This window comes from Cyprinodon tularosa, unplaced genomic scaffold (assembly GCF_016077235.1).
Source record: "Cyprinodon tularosa strain WSP-4 unplaced genomic scaffold, ASM1607723v1 ctg923, whole genome shotgun sequence".
Lineage (NCBI taxonomy): Eukaryota > Metazoa > Chordata > Actinopteri > Cyprinodontiformes > Cyprinodontidae > Cyprinodon > Cyprinodon tularosa.
The window spans coordinates 683,767-704,152 of record NW_024039700.1 but is presented as its reverse complement, the minus strand read 5'-3'; the positions used below and the strand labels follow the sequence as shown (position 1 = coordinate 704,152).

The following is a 20,386-nucleotide window of genomic DNA, read 5'->3' as shown; positions in this document are numbered from 1 at the left end:
GAATACAAAAATAATGCTGTTACAATGCTTTCTTTGACATTATGCAATCCTTAGAATTATGTAAAAGTAAACTATTAATAGATTTCATTTACTTTGGTAGTTTATCTAATGGCACAATACATATTAATGAATGTCTACAATGTGAATATGCCAAAATGTAACACTAGTGCTAATTAACATCGGCAGTCCCTCAGCAGGTGGCCAGGAAAAACACGAAAATGGACGAAAAGCATTATACACATGTATACATGAACATATACACACACATATATACATGAATAAGATATTCGCATGAATGTACGTACACCCCCACACACGCACACGAACAATAAAAATAGGAAAAAAACAGGAAATATCATCATTAGGACAGTCTACTGATGGCCGCTGCTTTCCTGCATTCAATTGTGAACAGAGGTGGGTAGAGTACCAAAAAATTGTACTCAAAAAGAGTAGCGCTACCTTAACATTTTTTTTTACTCAAGTAAATGTAAAAACTAGTCATTGAATAAATTACTCAAGTAAAAGTAAAACAGTATTTTGTAAAAAGGCTTGAGTACTGAGTCATTGTTGGTTTAATACTTAGAAATTATGCAAACACACTGACTTTATGTGCAAGATTTGGTATTTTAAAGGCTGAAATCCATAAATAATACAAATAAATGTCAAGAATATGAAAGAACAAACTAATGCAGAAGACATTATTTCACCAAATATTTTTTTGCCACCTAGAATTCTTACAGTGAAAACTGTATGTATTTAGGACAGGGTTAAGAATGTTCACTAATAAAATCTATTGTTTACCATACTTAATCTTGGAAAAGTTTAAATTAAAAAGAGAACTGAGTAGTCAGATTTTACTCAAGCAGGAGTTGTAATACATTACAAGAATATGAAGTAAAAGTAAGAAGCACAGAGTAAAACTACTCCTAAAAGTACTTTATTCTCAAAATGTTACTCAAGTAAATGTGACTAGTTACTGCACCTCAGGTTCTGACTTGAATATTTTGTATGATTCTGAGTTCCTTATGTTTAGTGGTAAGCTGTTCCAGCATTTAGCTCCACTGACAGTGAATGTTATCTGTCCAAAAACAGAGTGCCTGCATGGTACTTCACAGTCCCCTCTAACTGCCGCCCTAGAGACCATTGTATTGATTGACCAAGATTTAATAGTCTTTTAGGGGAGGCAGGGCTGGTCCATGACAGTCCTTATAAATCAGTCAAGCCTTTTTTAAGTTATCAAAGTTATTAAAATTAAGAAATATATATTTATCCTAAACCTTACAGCGGTGGGAACTAAAGGTTTTTTTTAATCAATAATCGTTTTGGCTTTCAGTTTGAGGGATTCTAGGGGTTTGAGTGTTGCACCAGTTGCTAGTGACCAATAGCTACATACACATGCGTAAAAAAAAATCATTAAATGTAAAAATATCTTAACAGCATGAAGGGACAAGAAAAGTGTAACTTGTTGAAAATTTTGCACCCTACAATTTACTGTTTTTTAGTGTCTTAGGTCAAATCGGGTGCAGAGTTCAAGATAATTGAATTCTTAAATTTGTGGGATGGCAGCTCTTGACTACTACATTTGGACACCCATGCTCTAAACAAAGGGCCCCATGCAAACTACTTCCTGAACTTAAGGTAGCTGTTTTGTTTCCTATCTTCCATTACAGAATGAACCGATCAACCCAGGTGTTTGGGGGTGTTTACTGAGGTTAGGCACACCTGGAATAATCAGTTCATCCAGTAGAAAAATACAGCAAACAAAAGAGCTGCCCTCAGTTCAGCAAGTAGAGGAGTTGTGCACAGGGCCCATTGCAAATTTTTCATAGATAAGGCACTGTTGTCATCAATAATTATTGAACAAATAAATTCCTGACTGACAAGATTTCCATCTCTAATCTGACTGCAAAGGAAGTTTGGATTTTTTTTTTTTTTTTTTTTTTTTTTTTTTTGTGCTAACAGCATCTGTGCTACACCCACAAAAAATGACATTGTGTTGACAAGTCAGAAATAGGAGTAACAGATTGTCACAGCTAAAGTTAAAAGCATGCGAAAGCGCCTGTTCTGTGTCCCACTAAGACACCACAAATATCCATGGTGTGACTCTGCTGTTTTGTATTACAGATCTTAGTTGGCAGAATACAAATGAGATGTTTAAACTAATGTATTGCACACTTTGTCACACCCCTCCACCCACTCTCACACATGCCAGCGTACACGTTAATAATGCATTTTGACCGAGTGCATCGGGGAATGTATATTGAGTTACAATGCAAAGCGCTCAGCTACAAACTTAATTTAATTCTTAAGTCTTTGTAGCCTCACATTTGGCTCTGTGACTGCACGTCCACAAGACATAGAGGATGTCTTAGGGAAGGAGACAGGGGATCAGATTAGGGGATTGTGCACATCTGTCACTGCGCAGCCCATCTTCAACACCATTAGATTAAAGCTAATGAAGACACTCCTTGCACGTGTCTGTGTATTTGTTAGTTTGGAAGAGTCACTCTCAAGAGGAGAAGTGGTGAGAAGGAGAAGAGCATGTGAGTGCCTGGAACCGGCTCTTTGCTCGGACTCCAGCTGCTCAGGTATCATAAATCATGAAAGGTTCCTGGGGATCGATTAAAAGCAGCTTGACAAAGATTTGCAGTTGGGGTGAGGCTGATAGCACAAGAGAAAGACCAAGATGAGTGAATTATGATGAGAAAATGTATATTTTTATTTATAAACAGCACGGACACACTCGTATTATATGTTTGTGTTTAAGCGAGTAAGCTGCGAAAGGTGCCACAACAGCAAGAAGAGGAAGATGTAGAGTGCAAAAGAACAAGCAAGGGTATAGAGTCATAGAGGGAGAGGGAGCGATCTTTCTTCCATGCTGCTTCAGCCTTCCTTTCAAATTAGTACAACCCTGTCTCCTGAGAATGTGACATTTTCACGGAGTAAGCGAGGGAGAGATGTAGGTTCTGAGGAGGGTGGGAGGTGTTGAAGACAAATGCGGGAGCTGGGTGGGGGTAAGCTGAGGGGTGCAGCAGAGAGGAGACTGCAGGTTCTTGGAGAGATGAGGAAGAAGAGTGAGAGAAAGGCGGCAGTATGGAGGTGGCAGCAGGGTTCAGGGTTTCACTCGGTAGTGTTAGGGAAGCATAGAGAAAATGATGAAAAGGAAGGAAAAATGTGTGCGCACGGGTGGGTGGGGTGGTTATTAGTCCACCCTCCAGAGGCTACTAATGCACTGACCTTCATTAACTTGCATTAGTGTCGTTGTGTGGATGTGTGAGTGCAGTGTAAAACTCGCTTTAGTTAACACTCATTACGGAGTCTTTGTTTAAAGGCCAGCAAACTAATGAAGTCATTAAATAAGTGAGGAAAATCCTGATGCAAGTATTGAAACCACAGACTGGGGGAATATTAAGGACAGAGAGGAAGAAGCACTGGAGGAGTTGTGGGCGTACAACAGACCTGGCTAAAGAAAGATGTTGCAACAGCATGTCACTGATAGCTGCCATTGTCAGGCCATAGGGTAACTGTTGATGAGAACACATTGTGATAGTCCTCTAAGGAACCCGAGTTCACCTTAAATATACAACAGAGAAATAAAATCTAAATCAGTGTTTTATCTCTTCTAGGGTTGGCAGCGAAAAACTTATACAACCGTATGTGCTTTGTACAGTTAAAAAATTATTGAATTGGTTTCTAATGTTATTATTAATTAGTGTTTATCTGTCTGCTTCTACCTATCTGGCTGTCTTTGTGTACCTAATTTAATCTTATGTTTTCCCTTTGCAGGCTTTGTTGGAGACCCAGAAACAGCTTCGGTCCTTTATTTCCAATTTTACGTTCAATCTGGGCTTTTCTGGAAAGTTCTATCACACAGGTGGGTTGGAACTTGGCTTGCGCCAAAAAACTAAAAAGATCATCTAGATTACAGTTTTTTTATGGTTTACAACTTATATTCTTTATGTATTCACTATCATCTAATAGCAACGTTATATCAACATTTTCGACCTGAGTGAAAAAAATTATGTGTTAAAAGTTGCATTCAATTTGCCCAATTTGTTATAATTTCATTTCTTTTTACATTATTATTTTGTTAGACATTTTAAATGTCCTTGTCTCTCCATGTAAAGCGACACACAAAAAAATGTTAATTCCCTAAAGTGGCATCCATTTTACCACTTAACAGCAGCAAATGTCTAGATTTCTTTAGGATTTTGTGCAATAGACATGACAAGACAATGTTGTAAAATATTATAAGTGGAAGCAAACAAGGTGCATGTTGTTTAAAACAACTTAGATGTAGATTCCAGTGTCACATTGAACTTTTGAACATCAATTTTAAATTTTTAACCAGAAGATTCAGCCCAAGTTGTTATGGCTCATTCAACACAATTACTTGGGTAACTAATTGGGTTAACATGTTTTTTTCTCTCTCATACAAATAGTATTTTTTTTTTTTTTTTATAAATATAACTTTATTGATCTCACAATGGAGAAATGAACTCTCTGCATTTAACCCATCGCATTTGGGGAGCAGTGGGCTGCAATCACAGGGCGCTGGGGGAGCAATCAGGGGTTAAGGGTCTTGCTCAAAGAGCCTGGGTGGCAGTCTGTGGGAGTGGGTTTCAAACTCCAAACCTCAGGATTCCAAGCCCTCTGCACTAACCACTAGGCTGCCACTCCCCACTTTCTACATTTAAGCTCAACTTTGGTCTCATCTGAGCAGAACATGTTCTTTTTGGTTGATTTGCTGACATAACTTTGGATCATTTTAAGCTATCAGAAAATAGAAAATGTATGGTGTATGACCACTTATTCAAGGCTGTAATTTATGCATCATGCACCATCTATTTACACATAAAGCAAACAGCTTAACTAGCAGGTTTTAACTGAGTCATGTGGCACATGACTATGTATTCATGTTTTTATTTTAAAGATATCACCTCTTTGTTAGGGCGGCTATTTCTATGTAATCCACCATTATTTAGATGTGATTTGAAATACTAATTGCATGTTTGCTCTTATTGTAGAATGACACAGTACTAATTATATAATTGTACTTATGAGGTCATGACATAAAGTGGCGTATTCACTGCTACGCAATTACACAAAGAATAAACTTGGGTATTTATTTGGATGCCTAGATCTTCAACAAGGAAAAAATGTAGAGAATGTAGAGTTATAATGACTAAAATACTATTTGACATACAAAAGAACAGCATTTAGATCAGTTTGTGTTAAAGTTATTGTAATAGTATATTCAAAATCTGAAAACACAAAGAAGTTATGCTGCTCAGCATTTCCCAAATTTCTTTGTGTTGAAACATTTTTCTTTCTGTGTCTTTTTTGTCCTTGAGAACCCTTATTTTTATGTGTGCAGGCACGTTGGAGGAGGATGAGGGAGATGATCTACTACTAAAGTATGTAGATCAGTTTTGGTGGTTCCCTCACATGTGGAGCCACATGCAGCCTCATCTCTTCCACAATGAATCCTCACTGTTGGAGCAGATGGTCCTCAACAAGGAGTTTGCACTGGTGAGATGGATGCACAAGCACGTGCAGATATTTCTTGCTGCTATTTGGCTTGTGGTTGTTTTCTTTCACTTGAGTCCTTTTTATTCATACCTTTTATATGATGAAAGGTATGTAAATACATTTTATCTTTAACAAAATACATTTTTTAGAGAGAATTATAGTCTTGTCCTTGAGTTAGTGTTGGATATGCTCTATGTAAAACTAAGGAAATAAAATGTGTCTTTTTTATGTAAAGAATTTTTTACTATATATATATATATATATATATATATATATATATATATATATATATATATATATATATATATATATAAATAGTAAAAAATTATATATATATATGTATATATACACATATATGTATATATATATATATATATATATATATATATATATATATATATATATATATATATATATATATATATATATATATATATATATATATATATATATATATATATATATAACCTTCCAAGCACGTAGAAAATGTCTTTTGGATATTTATACTCATTAAAATACAGCCAAGGTCAGAACCTTTAGATGTGCTGCAAGTCTATAAAGACCTAATTGTGGTCTCATTTAATGATATATGTTATAGTAATTATATAAAAAAGAGAAATGAAAATGTGTTATTCATATTTCCAAATGTTATTCTATCAAATTATATGCTATATGATACTTTATTGATCCCTAAGGAACATTAAATGTGGAGGTAAAAGCATATGAAGGTATGCAGATACAGGCCAGATTAAGGATTTCTTACCAGGTGCAGAAACAGGCAGAAATTTTCTGCTCATAGTTGGATGCACTTTTTCAAAAATGTCTATTTTGCAACGGTTATCATTTGCTTTTCTAATAAAAGAGAAAATGATCTGCACCTAAATGTCTCTAAATATTAACATATAGAATTGACTGAGGCAGCAAGCAGAAATTGTAAATGGAAAAAAAAAGACATGTAAAGGCTTCAAATAGATATAGACATATTCTGTGTCTCCATAGACACTAGCAGGTAAAAAAAAGAAAAGGTAGCTTCTGCTAGTTTCAGTTTTACAGGAAAAGAAACCAAACCTTTTTTCTATGAATTAAATTGTTAGAGATACTTAAAGGTCTTTTGGGGAGTAAGAATTGCATTTGAACCTGAAAATTTATGTGTCCTTTATTTCTCATCTCTACTTTGCTTTACTATGTGTTTAAGATTGTTTTTAAGATTGTCCATTTTGAAATGCAGTTTTCAACATGCAGCATTGCTTTAACGGTTTCTAAATTCTCCTAAAGGGGAGCCCAATAGTGATTACTATACTCTGTTATCCACATGCACAAGTAAACACATTCACATTTCCTCTGACCACTGATGCTTAGCTTTGACAGTGTGTGTGGGTGTGCGTCAGAGCAAAGGACAACACCATCAGTCTTCCCGATGCAGCCTGCAAGCTCACACACATAAACATGCTCCCACAAACAGTATTTTTTTCTAATTTCCTGCCCGAAGGCCAATACCATAACAAACCTAACACAACACATACCATGTGCTTCCCTAACAAGGTCATGTTGCTGGGCCAATGTGATTCAAAGCCTTATTTCTCTAAATTGTAAGTTTGTAGTAATATTTTAGGTTTATGTATATAACCTTCATGTACATCTCTTTGCATGCCCCCTCCAGGAGCACAACATCCCGGTTGACATGGGGTACGCTGTGGCTCCTCATCATTCCGGCGTTTACCCGGTGCACCTGCAGCTTTACGAGGCGTGGAGGCGTGTGTGGAACATTCGGGTCACGAGCACAGAGGAATACCCTCACCTCAAACCTGCCCGCTACCGCAAGGGCTTCATCCACAAAAACATAATGGTGAGAGCGAGAAGAATTATTGTTTACCATGATAACTAAAAAGTTACATTAAGACTTTAAAGATGCATTGATATTCATGTTGATAGGTGCTCATCCACATGGTCAAATTCTTTCATAAAGGGGATATGTTCAGTTATTATAGTTCTGAACAACTGTGGAGAAGAAATTGTGCTGCTTTTTGCCTAAGAGAATTTGGATCACTTACAAAAAAATTACCTGCAGATGCATTTGTTACCATTTATCATCTCCCCTCCTTTTTTCCTGCTTTGTTCACCATGTAAGGCTGAAAATAGCATTATTATGCCTGTTGTGTGTACAGTTAGATTTTACAAAGTATGTGGCACCAAGCAAGCAAAACATGCATTTTACGGTTGAGTGAGGTATGTGAGACTTATCAAAAATTAATTATCATTGTGTATTTGGACCCTTTTTTTATGCATTTTCTCCCCTACGACCACGCACGTTACAGATCAAACACAAAGTACTATATAACTTTAAAGGGAATAAGATGTCACTTTATATATATATATATATATAACGATTGGAAGTATGTGGTTTATTCAGCTCCCTTGGCCCATTTCTTTAAAGAGTATTCCTTTTGATTCCATTTCAGCTGTTATTTTGATAATGTCTCTACCTTCAAGATACTAATATCCATTTAGCTTTCCAAATTAAGCTTAGTCAAAAGGGACAGACAACAGCTATAAACATGAATTTTCACATCAAGTTCAAAATTGGATTTAGATCTGGAATTGACATGGCCATTTTTTCTCATGAATGCTGCGCTCTTAGCCATTCCGGTATTATTCTGGCTGCATGTTAAATGTCATTGTTTTGCTAGAATATGAGCCTTCCTTTATTCCAAAATGTTTTACTGCCATTCTAGTAGCAAATTCAGACAACTGGCTTCTAAAGGTAATCCTACAAGGTTGTTTTCTTGTGTGCATTTGGCCTGGAACCATTTATTTTGATAATTTTTCAGTGACTCTTAGCAGCTCCTTTGTCCTGCAGGAGCACAGCTGTGGTCTGAAGAGACAAGTCTCTGTGCACAGCAACAGCAGAGTCCAGATCCTGATTCGAAATCATGAAAATAAACTGATCAAGTATTCATTGTCTCTCATAGCAGTCGTGTTTTACAAGTCATTGACTACCACATCAAATGAATGATACCTAAAGCTGACAGGATGTTGTATTAAATGTAACCATGCACACAAACATGTAAATGGGTAAATGATCGACATTTCTGAACAGTTGTGAGTGCTTTAATTTGGATCTCAGAACAAAAATGTGAATAGTTTTTATTTAATTATAAATAACACTTAAAAAGCTGTAATGAGGTTCATATTGTCTCTCTAAAACTGAAACTTTGTAGTTTCTTTAACTTACTATCTGCACAAGGTTGGCTGTTATTATAAATTTATTTCAAAACAAACGTTTTATATTAACAGATTTCTATCTGGGTTTTGTGTAATTAAGTCTTGCTCACATGGAGGAAATTCAGGGAGGATAATAACCACCTTGACAAACTACCCAGCTTCCTGAAAAGGTTCCGGCAGCGGAAATGCATTTTAACATATTTGTTTTAGGATTTCGTGACTTATTTGAATCCATCCTCCATTCAACTTTTTAAGGTTTGGTCGAAAATACAAGTTTTTCTTAAAGAAAATCAAGTCTTACTCATCTGACCTAGGCACCTTATTTCTATTGTAATGTGTCCAAACATAAGGAAACAAACAAAACAAATGAAAAATGTAAGCGTTTTGACATTGCTGTAAATATTGAAATCCAACTTCAAATAGAAATCAAATGCTGACCTGTGTCAGGAGAAAGTGTTATCCTACATACCATAGGTAAACATTAATGCAGAATAAAAATAGAAATATTGAATAATACAATTTTAAAGCAAAAAAATGTGTCTCTCTTTTGACAGCTTGTAGTGCTTTCTGGTATTGTTTCTCTTTATAGGAGTGTTTGCCTTCTGTTTCTCTTGAAAAAGGCGTTAAAACTCAGCATAAATTGTTTGTTGATTGTTTCTTGCGGTTCCAAACAAAAAATCAATAATGCTGCACGCGGTGCGAAACCTCTCTGTGTCTGTCTGTGGTTATGGGATTTTTGACCTTCTCTCACAAAAAGCACGCTGTGCTGTCTTAATTTAATATTTAATGGCTTCCCAATGCTTGGAGAAAGGGCACATATTTAGTGAGTTTGAAAATAGCAGTATGTAAGCCATAAAGAAAATGCATATCAATGAGACATTTTGATTATTTTTAACTAATTATCAATCATCGCTTGGGACAGCATTTGAATAAAACATTTTGAATAAGTACGTTTCATCACCGGTATTGCTGCTCGCCCCTCCTCCTTCTTTAGATTCGCTTGTCATTCAGGCTCTTGAAAAGTCTGTCAACTGTTTTTTCTTTATTGACAAAAGAGCCAATCACATTTGACACCGTAATTATCAGTGCATGTTTTTTTTTCTCGAGCAAACAATATAAAGAGACGGCTATATCAATTTTCCAATCAGTCTGGCTTTCATTACTTGATGTCTTGTCATGCTGTTATAAAATAGCCATTTAATCCTACATCGTTTCAACACAATGAAAAGTTCTCCTTTTGACAGGCTGTTAGCTGTTATTATGCATTTTTAATCACAAGGTATTGAAAAGCATCAGCAACTCACTGAATTCAATAAAATAGCAACTTGCTAAAGACAGATAAGTGTACGTCAAAATAAGAAACCTGCTTTTATATTTATTATATTATATTTATATCAATTCTTTAGACATTCTTAGACATTCTTTAAACATTTTTTTGTTTGTTAGTTTGTTTTTCAGAGGACTTTTTATTTTTTTAATTGGTTAGCTAATCTACCATAAATTCTTTGCTTTTAAAGAAATGGTAGGAACTTTTAGGAGGGATTTAACCAGCTGAGAGAAAAATGTCTGACTGCAGGTTAAAATCTCTCTACAAACCTGCACCTGCAAGTTTGATGTTGAAAATATTAGGCTGGCATGAGGAAAATGATCACTAAGACTAGAATAGGCATCTCAGTGCATTGTACCCTAAATAAAAATGCAAGGGGTTCACTGTATTTCCCCAAAGATTTTAAAACAAAATATATATAAATGAACTTACAGTTATTTTCCAACAGAATGGCAACACATCCTAACCCTTTACGAATGTTATGTTCATTATGATATAATGTTAGCTATAATATTTATTTGTTGATAATTCTATACAGCGATATAAATCAAAAAGTAAAATAAATACCCATTTTTATTCAGTTTTGCAACCTTGTTCACTCAATACTATCATAATCTGTCATTCTGGACTTTTTAGCTCTGTGAAAGTTTTCATTTTGGGTTCTCAGTTATGCTTTATTTTATGTTATTCTGTATCTTCAAGATTTATAACATTTTTTTAATTCTTAGTTTTACTCTCCCTTGTTATTCTCTTTTTAGCATTTATGCTATTATTTATTCTTTGGTCTAATTTTAGTTATTCATTCTCTTATTCTTAGGTTATGTTTTCCACGGCTTCCGTGATCTCCAGTTCCTTCTCTTATCCTATAGTTTTCCCCTTGGTAATTCATTCATTATTTAGGAGTTTTATTCCCCTTTAGCCTTATTGAAGTTCTTTTCTGGTTAAAGTTAAAGCCTTCTTTCCATGGTTACTCTTTGTTGTCCTCTATTGCCCCTTTCTGTTCCCCTTGGCTCCTTTCTAGCTGCTTCAGTTCACACCTGCTCCCAGTTAACTGATTACTCCACTCTTTGTTCTGCCTCCCATATATACTCCCCCTCTGCAGTTCCTCTGTGCTGGGTTCTCTTCATTTCTTCTTGTATGTTTCTCCCGAGCTTCTCTAGTTTTTGGTTCCCAGTCTGTTATTTCTGGATTTATGTTTTTCTACCATCTAATTGACCATTTAACTGTACAGTAAGAACTATCTCTGCCTCCTCTACTCTGCATTTGGGTCCAAAACAACATCCACCAAACCTGACAAATAAAACAGTTTATTTCACAATCAAACACAGATATAACATTTTAGAGGTCAAGTAAATAAGCAAATATAAGTTAATGCATTACTCAAATTCACTGTCAAAATATTGGGAAAACTATGGATCACTGAGGTTTTTCAAATGACCGATTCTCCCACCAATGTGCAAAAAGGAAGGATCAGAACAGGAAGGTTTTTTTTTGTTGTTTTTTTTTTAATGCTGAAATGATAATTGATTAGTTGAAAATAATTAAAATGTCTCATTGATGTGCATTTCATTCTACAAAATGATAAAAATGAGAATTAAAATTAAATCTGCTGTCCAGGGTTTTGATCACTCACAGCCTCCTGCCCCTTTAGTTGATAATTTTTTGACATCAAAGCACTCTACCCATGTTCCTCACCCTTCAGATTTTTCATGTAAATTTTTCCAAGCCACTCCTATCCATTAATCGCTTTTTACTACCTTGCAAGCTCCATCTTCGTTTGCTCAGAGGAGGACAGGAAGTTGTCTTGAGGTGGTAAAATTGGTGTTTGTGTGTCTCTGTCAGCTGATTGAGAGCCACCCACTGGACCTACAGTATCTGAACAAATCAGACTGAGATATGGAGCTGTGCTATGTGTGTGTGCATGGATGTGTATTTCTTTTTAAAACGTACTATATCAATTTGAGCTATGGCTCTGTGGATAATTGGTTTGGTGAAATAGTGCTGAGTGTCTGTGGCAATGGTGGCCTTCTCTCTTTTTCTCTCCCATATGTGTGTGTGGATGTGTGTGTGATCCTGCACATTTTATAGATAAACCAATATCTGCGCTTCCAGCCTTTACACTATTTCACATGCAGAAGTGCTCCACAAGGAGTTTGATATAAAGACGTTTGTCTCCTTTCTTTCTGTCCCTTCTTATTTCCTTTATTAATTAACCAATAAAAATGCTTTAAATTCACAGGCTGCCAAATGCTTTTAACCAGTACCCTTCTTCATAGCTGTTTGGGTGCACTTGTGTTATTAGGGGTTTTATAGCTTTATTTACAACAATACACATTGTAACTATTTCCATTTGGGAGAAAATATCAACTAGCAATTCAAGCTACAAAAGCTTTACCAAGGATCTTGGATATATATATATATATATATGAGTACTCGTGTTTGATTACATTTAAAAACAGTTTATTAATCCCAAAGGGAAATTAGAAAAAATATAATTTGCTTTCACTTTTAAACAGAGGTTTCTTTGACTTCCTTTTCACTATAGGGAAGAGCATGCAGCTCACGTAAGCTATGGGAGTCCGTATTTGGATGGTTTTTATTGCCTTGGGAGAAATCTGTTCCGTTCTGAGATGGGATTAAAAGCAATCTGGTATCATCTCCTTTGGTAAATGGCAAGTCACCCAAATATCATACCACTGTAGCTGAGGAATGTGTGGAACCAGTGCAATGGTACGCCATTTAAGTTTTAACTGATGGAAGGAGAAAACTCTGCTGTGTTTTTCAGATGTTTTTAGACATTTATTTATTTCACTTTTTGGAGCTTTCACGTATTAATCCCAAGGATTTTTCTCATTGGAAACCACAGTCTTACTTGTTCTGGGTATTTTATTGAAATCTATTAATGCAAAAACATCCATTTTCCAAATAGCAATTTCCTTCACCTAATTTGTTTAATTTTATGTTTCGCTAAAAAGAAAAAAAGAAGCAAGTTTTCAATCTTGATTTTTTTTTTTATTTCAAGCTCGTGTTAACAGGGCCTTAACAGTCTTTTTTAAAAGGATTATTCTGTTTTGTTTTGTGTTTTCCAAGACCATGCATGTTGCCCTTAAACATTGCTGGAGCAAATGTAAGCCTCTTATATTTGAACGTTTAGTTATATGAATTGTTAAAAATAAGTAAGGGCCCAAATCCATAAATATTTTTTGCACGGAGGAAGTATTGGCATTTTTGAACAAGGTCATACATATTGTAGTAGGCTACAGGCAATAAATGATTAGATGTTTTGGTAAATTATGCTTCTGTGTTGTAAAAAAAATATAAAGACTACAGAGTTGGCTCATTATTGAAAGAAGCAGATAAAATTTGTATGAAATTACAAGGCATGTCTCATTCAGCTTTATTTCAATTAGAAAAAACACATTAAAATAACATTAAAGATGGCCACTGTTGGCCTTAATTTGCATCTATTTACTTGACAAAACTTCACATCTATTTACAGACCATCAGTTTTTATTTTCCGACACATCTTTCTGCTTTATTTCTCTTTTGGACCTAATTTCTTAGGTCACTTATGTTAACATTCTCCTTAGGTGCTTCAACCTTAAATAACTACTGATGCCACCTGCTACTTATGTCAAGGTGAAATGGCCAACTTATTTTTCAATTGATCACATGTAAATATGTGTAAACATTGGACCTTCTTGCACACATTATAATGCATTTTTACCTAAAGGTTACACAAATTATCAGATCAAAACTAATCTGATCTTAATTTTTGGAAGGGCTTCTAAACATTTGTGACCATGAGAGTATTTTTGATTTGATGACAGTTTTCTTTTTTTCACATTTTGTTAGTTATTTTTCAAATTTGCACCTTGAAAAATGTTACAGTTCTCCCTTGTCTTTTGACTTTGACAAGGTTAAAGTACCACCTCAGAGGAGACAGAGGAAATTGTATGCTAGCATGTCAGGGTGGTTAAGTGGCAGACAGTAGAAATAAGCCATTGTTGACCACATGATAGATGTTCCCATTAAAATACAGAGATAGCCGACTTAAGACTAAGACACGTCTTAATTCACATTTTCCAAGAATACATGTCGATTGTACCCACTGAAGTTAAAAGCCAGATCATATTAGGTATTATGGGAGTTTTTCTCCAAAGTCAAGGGGGGGTTTCGGAGCTCACTGTCACTACAGGTATGTGGGTTTTCGATCATAGGGAATCATGGTAGAGCTTATAGTAATTAATAATGGCCTCTCTGTTTAGGAGGCAGGAAGTCAATAATCTCACCATCAACATCCTGATACTAAAAAACACCTAACTGGAAGTTAGCCATTGATAATTACAGCATAGTGATATGCTGCATCAAACACCTTACTGGAATATCCCCAACAAGCAGCGCTTTCTTTTAGATTACAGAAAAGCCTTTAATTTAAGTTGAACCACAAAGATTTGTGTTTCATTTAATCCTTTCATCTTTACATCTGTTGTCTTTTTTCACATTTTACTTTTTTACTTCTAATCTAGCTATAGATTTTCACATAACCAACAGTTTGAATAGCAAAACGCTATAGAAAATGTATTATGTTGAGTTTTTCTTTTTGTCACCCTTAAGAGGGGGCTCTTTGACACATGAAAGTGTTCGTACAGTGCCCATGAACTACTGATGTGAATGTGAACACTAGAGTGGTGTAGAGTGTAGAGTAAGCATAAAGCTTCCAGTGGTTCTCAAGGGGGTCATAAGAATAACATAACAAGGGCTCATAAGGCTGTATGATGTTACTTAGGAAATGTTGTATTTAAAAATGAAAATCCGGCTGTTTATGCTTAGAGGGATGTGACCTTTGCAGTTCTTTCCATGTCTGCTCTTCAATGCTATTGGAAATTATGGATGAATTGGTTACAAACCATAAGCTGAATGATACAAAGTAATTTTTTCCCATGACAAGTTATATACACTGGTTTTTCAGCTTCATATATATATAATACAGTGATGCTACATTTCCATCATCCAGATGTTACAGATGAGGTAGGCCTGCTCTGGTCTTTTCGAGGGTAAGAGCTCAAATAGCACTTGGCAGGGGGGCAATACATGTAGTCAAAGTAATAAGTGACTCTTTGATCAATGATGTATTTTCTACAGCCTGCATTTAGTCTCCATGGTAACTAGCTGTTGCTCTGCCTAATGAATGGTTTTGGTTATCACCTTGTTTCTCTTCAATGTTGTTGTCAGCTTGCCAAAATGTGTAACATTTATTTATATGATGAATGCATAAGTTATAGTTATAGCTATAGTAGCTGTTTTTTGTCGGTGGGTTTTTCAGTTTCCATCCATCCATCCATCCATCCATCCATCCATCCATCCATCCATCCATCCATCCATCCATTTGCTGATACTTGTATGTAAAACTGATCCTATTCACTACCCTTATCTGCAGTGATGGGACTAACGGCGTTGAAAGTAACTGCGTTACTAACGCCGTTACCTTGTTTTAGTAACGAGTAATCTAACTAATTACTTTGACTGTAACTATAACGCAGTTACCATTGCAAACACCCCGTTACTGCGCGTTACTCAGGTCGCACAATTAACCTTTTTTCATGATAGGACTCGTGCACGCCTTGTCATGAGAGAGGGGAGGATGAGAATGGCTGATGTATAGTGAGATTCCGTCTGTCAGTTGGGTAGGTGGGTGTTTCTGCTGGTGGGTGATAACGTACAGCACACACAGAGAGATGGAGAGTGAGGATGACTCCAGCAGCAAAACAGCGTTTTCCAGAAGGAAATACCGGTGTTACGTCGAGCTGCGTGTTGGGTTTTTAATCCAGAGAAATGTGAGTTTAAAAGATTAAAAGGAAAATGATCAACACAGAGACGGGATTTTGTGACGTCAGCGTGTGCCGGGTGGAGAGAAGATCCTGGCTTGGAAAGCCATCACCTTCTCCCACCGATCCCTTCATGGCAAAGCCTTTTATTAACAGTTTACAACATCAAACAGGCGGGCCTAAAACAGCAGACCCAATAATCATTGTCTGGGAGGATGCAGGTAACAAGATAGTGTGAATTGACCAACTGGCTGGATGGAAGTCACACATCCGTGTGATTCTGCCTCATGACCTACAGGAGGTCATAAAAGTTTATGACCCTTCTGGTTGAAACACAGAATAGTTATCACTCTAACATTTCCCTCCTCTTATACATAAAAACATCAGCATATAGCACTTCTAAAAAGATTTTCACTACATACATCATGAATGCATTGCAGATAGGGAATTCAGTAATCAAAGTTTAATATGCAAAACACAACTATATTAAAAGGAAAATTCAAGCACAAAGGTAAAAAAGAATGTAAAAACTTTAAAAATAATCTGTCCCTTGAGTAGGCAAAAACTCTCCAATAGAGAAAAAATTCCTACCCAGCCCCTCCGGAGGAGGCGACCATTATCCCTGTAAAAGATTACATAACTTCATCATCATCATTATCTTCATCAGCATCTCGGCGGAGTTGAGCATAATTGATAGCTGAATATTGGATTAGAGTGGTTCCTATCATTTTCTGAAACATTGATTGCAGGCATGGTATTAAGCAACAAATAAAAAGGAAAAATATGATTAACAATCCTATAAATGGTGAAGCTATCTTCATCAGTACCTGCCACCATGATCCCATGGTGAACCAAACTGTCCATGGTGCTGGAACTGCACCGTATGGATGACTTTCTGTGGATCCATCAAAAATCATCCTGCTCTTCCTTTGTTTCAGACGGTCAGTTTGAGTCCCTAGAGACACCACTCCAACGGTCACCACCAGGCAGATGAATGTCGTTAGTTTTTCCATCTTCATCAGCTCTTAGTTATGGGGTTCCTGTGAAGGTAATTGGGCTTCTTTGCTGTGGAAAGTTTTTAATCAGTTTACAATGACTCTGGTGGATCCAAGTGTCTCTCTCCTGGATTTTCACGGCAGTGGGGGTTGTTAGTTGCACTTTGTAGGGTCCTTCCCACCTCGGAGCTTTCCAAGTTTTCCTTTTGATGATTTTAATCAGCACTCGGTCTCCAGGCTTCAGGCCTTCCTGTGGGGAAACAAAAGGAGCACTAGGCAGATTACATGTTTTCCGAACAGTTTTGTCGCTGAAAAGCTTCAGCATCCACTTAGCGGGTCAATGTCATCTTGTTCTTTTTCTGCCCATGGCTTTCCTGTTTCTGCCATGAATTTTCTCAATCTATTTTTAACATCCTCGAACCATTTAACTGGGTTCTGTCTGGCTGGAGGTAAACCTTGACAGGCAGTCCGCATCTCTGCATCTGTCCATGGCCCACACACAAGAACAGTGGGTCCACAATCCAGTGGGTCACCATCTTGGGGTCCCGTGCGTTGACCACAATGAGGGTTGGCCACCTCCAACACCGGAAAAGCACATGCCCCCCTCCCAGGATCTTGGTCCTGTTCTTGTTTTTTTAATTCAGCCAATCTTGGATAAATAGGGGCAGATGGGCCCCTTCCACAAGCCTCCACTTGATAATCATCCCTGTAACACTTCGAATCAAGCTTCACATCCCTCCCTGATCCTCCCAACTCATGCTCACAAGAGTCAGAGGCACTGAGTTCCATACCATCCACAGAGGACGACACGGACAGGGGGCCTGCTCCTGCTCCTCCAATATCACCACACGATGGTGGGGCTACTGGAGGAGGAACAGTGGCATGGCTGTGTTCACATTCACCGTGATGGGGTTTATCTCCACCTTCCTGTGCAGCTGATGCCACTGCTTGAACCCCATCACCCCCTTGAATTTGATTAGGGTCAGGATATTGAGGAAGCATACGGGAAACAACAGTTTCTTCATCAGCTTTAACTTTTACAGCAGCAATTGTAGCTGTCTTTCTATCGTTCTTCTGTTGTATTTGGCTTTCCTTATTTTTTGCTTGCATAATCCACTTATTTAACTCTTCTAATTCTTTTCTGTATTTAGCTTGTTTTCTTTTTGATTTATACACCAACTTCATCTCCACCTTCTGCTGAATCTTAGTCAGCGGCTCAACTTTCAACTTTCCATCCCAGTCTTCCTTCTCAATCCACTTTCTGGCAAACTCTGGGTCACCACCACAACACGCCACCATCCATCTAACATCATCTGGCATTTCCTTCTTACTACTGCCTTGTCCCATTTTTAAAGAATTTAGTCCAGTACACAGCGGTTCGATTGTTTCCTCACACACTTTCACACAGTCACACACACCTAAGGCCTAATATTTTTTATTTTTTAACCAACATAGAGTCCCAGACTCGAATGCACAGAATACCCAGGTCCCAGACTTGTAAACAAAACTTGGTTTCGTCAAATATTCTTGCAAATACAACCAGTTGTAGCTTTCACACAAAGGGTCCCAGACCCAAACGCATAGAATACCGATCCCAGATCTCTCACAACAAACCCTATTTGTCAAATATTCTAGCGACTACAACTAGTTATAGCTTTCACACAGAGGGTCCCTGACCCAAATGCATAGAATACCGATCCCAGATCTATCACAACAAACCCTGTTTGTCAAATATTCTAGCGACTACAACTAGTTATAGCTTTCACATGGTCCCAGACCAGCTTTTAATAAAAAACCTTAGGCGTACCGTTTCTGTGCAGATCAGTCCTCAGCTTGAGTCGTCACCAGGATGTCCAGGGCAGGGCTGGACCAACCTATTGGCTCCGTCCGTCAAAGGGTGGACGGCTGTTGACAGTTTCTTGGCCTTGGTCCCGCACGGTCCTGGACAATTGGATCTTGACTCCCGGGTTTTAAGCACCAAAAATGTTGGGTTTTTAATCCAGAGAAATGTGAGTTTAAAAGATTAAAAGGAAAATGATCAACACAGAGACGGGATTTTGTGAAGTCAGCGTGTGCCGGGTGGAGAGAAGAATGCTGGCTTGGAAAGCCATCACCTTCTCCCACCGATCCCTTCATGGCAAAGCCTTTTATTAACAGTTTACAACATCAAACAGGCGGGCCTAAAACAGCAGACCCAATAATCATTGTCTGGGAGGATGCAGGTAACAAGATAGTGTGAATTGACCAACTGGCTGGATGGAAGTCACACATCCGTGTGATTCTGCCTCATGACCTACAGGAGGTCATAAAAGTTTATGACCCTTCTGGTTGAAACACAGAATAGTTATCACTCTAACACTGCGTTTCCCCATCACATACGGTTTCCCCTGCATCTCCACACAGCGCAGGCGGCACGATTCACCGCGCAAGCGACAGGAAACGCGCATGCTCGCTAAAGGCGCGCAACAGTCGCCCTGTGCTCGCACCACAGGGGAACTATGGAGAGCGTGAACAATCATTACCCTATATGGAGAAAGGGAGAAATCTGGATGGATGGATGGATGGATGGATGGATGGATGGATGGATGGATGGATGGATGGATGGATGGATGGATGGATGGATGGATACTCTGCCTTTTCAACCCACTGTATTTTTTATTTTAAACATTATTTGATGGCCTTTGTGGCAGGGATGGAGATCCATATTTTATGTCACACACAGAGTATACATCTAGATAGATAGATGGATAGATAGATGTTGCAGTATCTATAACAACCCAAACACACAGGATTTCAGAATGAGACATCCCCAGTTATTAATTCCATATACTCACCAGATCTGATCTTGCCCTGTTAAAAAACTTCACATCACGTTCCCCCCTGATGTCATTTACATTGAATTGCAATAAATGCAAAACTCTCTGCAGGTTCTTGCCTTTGTCGTTCTCTCTATTCAGCTGGCTTTAGAAACACACGGCGAGAAGGTGGGGGCTGGGTGGTGAGGGTTACGGGGGCGAGAAACGCAAAAGTAACGCAATAGTTACTTTTACTAGTAACTAGTTACTTTTATTGTGGAGTAACTCAGTTAGTAACTCAGTTACTTTTTGGGACAAGTAACTAGTAACTATAACTAATTACTTTTTCAAAGTAACGTGCCCAACACTGCTTATCTGCTTTTGCAAGGGTTTGGAAATAAGCCAATGTCAATGTTGTAGGCTTTTGTTTTTTATTTATAAAACCACTACCCCATGTACCATTAAAACAACTTGGTATTGCTTCACTGACATTGTTTTTTTTTGTTTGTTTTGTTTTCAATAAAACAATAATCATGTTGTGACTTTGTAACACCTACCTGTGCACTTATAAAAGAAAATCAGTGTTGTTATAATCTTTATCTTTTCAGCTATGTCCTTAAGAGATGGTCTTGCAGGCATTTTCTCATAATAATCAATCTGTTAACTTCTATACATTACTCAAGTCGA

At 37.3% G+C, this 20,386-nt stretch overlaps 1 protein-coding gene across 3 annotated transcripts in view; it reads left to right on the top strand.

The window, feature by feature from the left end:
• ndst3 (N-deacetylase/N-sulfotransferase (heparan glucosaminyl) 3) overlaps positions 1–20,386 on the top strand; it is a 79,645-nt gene that overhangs the window by 19,467 nt on the left and 39,792 nt on the right. For all 3 annotated transcript variants that reach the window (XM_038274643.1, XM_038274644.1, XM_038274645.1), the window contains 3 exons: positions 3,787–3,874; positions 5,378–5,532; positions 7,193–7,378. In XM_038274643.1, coding sequence (XP_038130571.1) covers positions 3,787–3,874; positions 5,378–5,532; positions 7,193–7,378 — 429 coding nt within the window. The remainder of the gene's footprint in view (positions 1–3,786; positions 3,875–5,377; positions 5,533–7,192; positions 7,379–20,386) is intronic.